General features: G+C 37.8%; 1 protein-coding gene across 1 annotated transcript in view; it reads right to left on the reverse strand.

The window, feature by feature from the left end:
- The window catches only part of LOC109537264 (diacylglycerol kinase eta), a gene marked incomplete in the record, with an annotated part of 65,005 nt that overhangs the window by 11,908 nt on the left and 51,045 nt on the right, over positions 1–2,052 (reverse strand). The window contains 1 exon segment of the mRNA XM_048665266.1: positions 764–934. Within this exon segment, the coding sequence (XP_048521223.1) occupies positions 764–934 (171 nt within the window).

Genomic DNA, 2,052 nt, shown 5'->3' on the forward strand with positions numbered 1-2,052 from the left:
CCCCCCCCTGGATCCGCCCTTGAACAGAACAGTGCTTTCGACTCCCTTCGTTATCCTAGTTACTCTTCAGCATATTCTCCTCGGCATTATAATAATAATAATAATTACCATAAACAGTATCGAATCATTCCCCGTTATACCTTTTGCAGCTGGGGTTTCGCCCTTCAGCTATTCGAGCTTCTGGTCACGTTTTTAGTTTAGAAATCCCCGAAAATTACTTTCTAACTGTCCGGATTTAATCCGGCGCCCCAACTACACGGACGCCCTGGAATTCCCGCAGGATCATGCAAATGTTTTGCCTTGTTTTACGCTTGCCTGCTTCTTGAATATGCCAACACGGTAATTTTCTTCGGGTCTTCTTTTGCCCGTATTTCGTAAGAGACGCGACTCGTGGCACTCACCACAAAAAGACTGGACTTTCAGCTTGGGCTGCTGTTTTGACCTTTTAGAAACATGGGCTAAGATCTATTAAACACCAACAACAAAACTCTCTCTAGCAATGTCTTAATAATAACGCGTGTCTCATACGTTGTTAAATTGTGAACAGCGATGTAAGTACTATAGACAGATTATATTCCACTATGTGCTAATGTCAGGCACCCCAGGTCCGGTTTAGAGCTGTTATCAGCTGGGTTTAGCCTGAAAATAACACTCCTGAAACCTGTACTTTATTGAGAGAAGATTGAAACCATTAGGAGGCAAACCTCATAAACAACCCGAATGTTCAGGCTTGGTTTTTGTGGGTTTCTGGTGAAATACTCACCAGATTCCTCAGGGCTTTTTTCAGACTATTGGCGCGATTGTTCAGAGCGTCCTTTTCCCGTTCCACAAACCTGGAGGTGCGGCGGTGTTTGCGAAAATTGATGTTGCTCAGCTCCTTCTCGCACTTTTCACTCTTGCCTCGGTCGAACGATATTTCACTGTCAGTATCGTCCTTAAACAACAAAACAAAGGACGTTTTCAACAACTCTTTGGCCTTTGGGGACAGCCGACCGGGCGTATATCAATAAGCTTTTAGGCGTGAAAAAGCGGCGAACGATTCCTGCAGCCGGAACTTTAAAATTGGGGATTTTTTCCCCTGGGCTTTCCATTATTATTGTGGAAAACGTATCTATTTTGAATATTTAACGACGTCAGATGAATAATTCATTGGCGTTTTACGAGTGGAAATATAACAGGTCTGTTTAATGGATTTATTGAAATCAACATCGACAACGAAAATACCTACAGATAAACTTACACTGTTAAAAAATGGTGTGCGCCACGGGACGCTCGACAGAAGTGATAACTTCATAAATTAATAGAAACCATAAAATATTGAACTGTTTAACGCATGATGTCAATAATAATTTTATTTTGTAATTTTCATATTCTCGTTAGTCTAATAATTTATAAATGGATCAGGAATAGGTAAAATGTAATTTAATTTCCTTTTGAATGTAAAATATCTTTTTTATTTGCAATATTTAACATTCTTTAACGAGATGTTGTACATATTGCTCTTCTTGGGTTTGTATAAACTCTTCTTCTTGAGTTTCTGTATTTTTTGTCGTAATTTCTTATTTGCTTTGTATAATCTTTGACGTTCAGCACAGTTCGTGGTTGATGAAAGCTACTTTGAGTTGATCTATTACTTAATGCTCTTTTTTTAGCACGAAATCGTTTTTGGCGTTCAGCATTACTTAATGCTTTTCGCATTGTAGCATGTTTTTGTGAGTGCTCTTGTGTATGTTGTTCATGAATGTCTGCTACAACTTGTATCTGAATAGAACTAAAAAATCAACTAATTTTGGTGATTGGAAGACGTTCTATCTGCTTAAAATAGACGGTAAAACGAAGAAGAGCTATAGAGACAGGATACACTTGACACACTATATGTATACATAATGTAAGCCATAGCGCGTATGTTAAAAAAAAAAATTCTAACTGAACTAATCCAAGGCTAAAAAAATTAAATTAAATTGAGAAGATTTAATCATAAAGGAATCAAAGGGTATATGAAGGGAAAAAATCCATTTTGATGCGTGGTAAACACAATTAATCATAGAAATA

The sequence above is a fragment of the Dendroctonus ponderosae genome, unplaced genomic scaffold, assembly GCF_020466585.1.
Source record: "Dendroctonus ponderosae isolate FM_Combo_2020 unplaced genomic scaffold, Dpon_F_20191213v2 Dpon_F_20191213_3, whole genome shotgun sequence".
Classification (NCBI taxonomy): domain Eukaryota; kingdom Metazoa; phylum Arthropoda; class Insecta; order Coleoptera; family Curculionidae; genus Dendroctonus; species Dendroctonus ponderosae.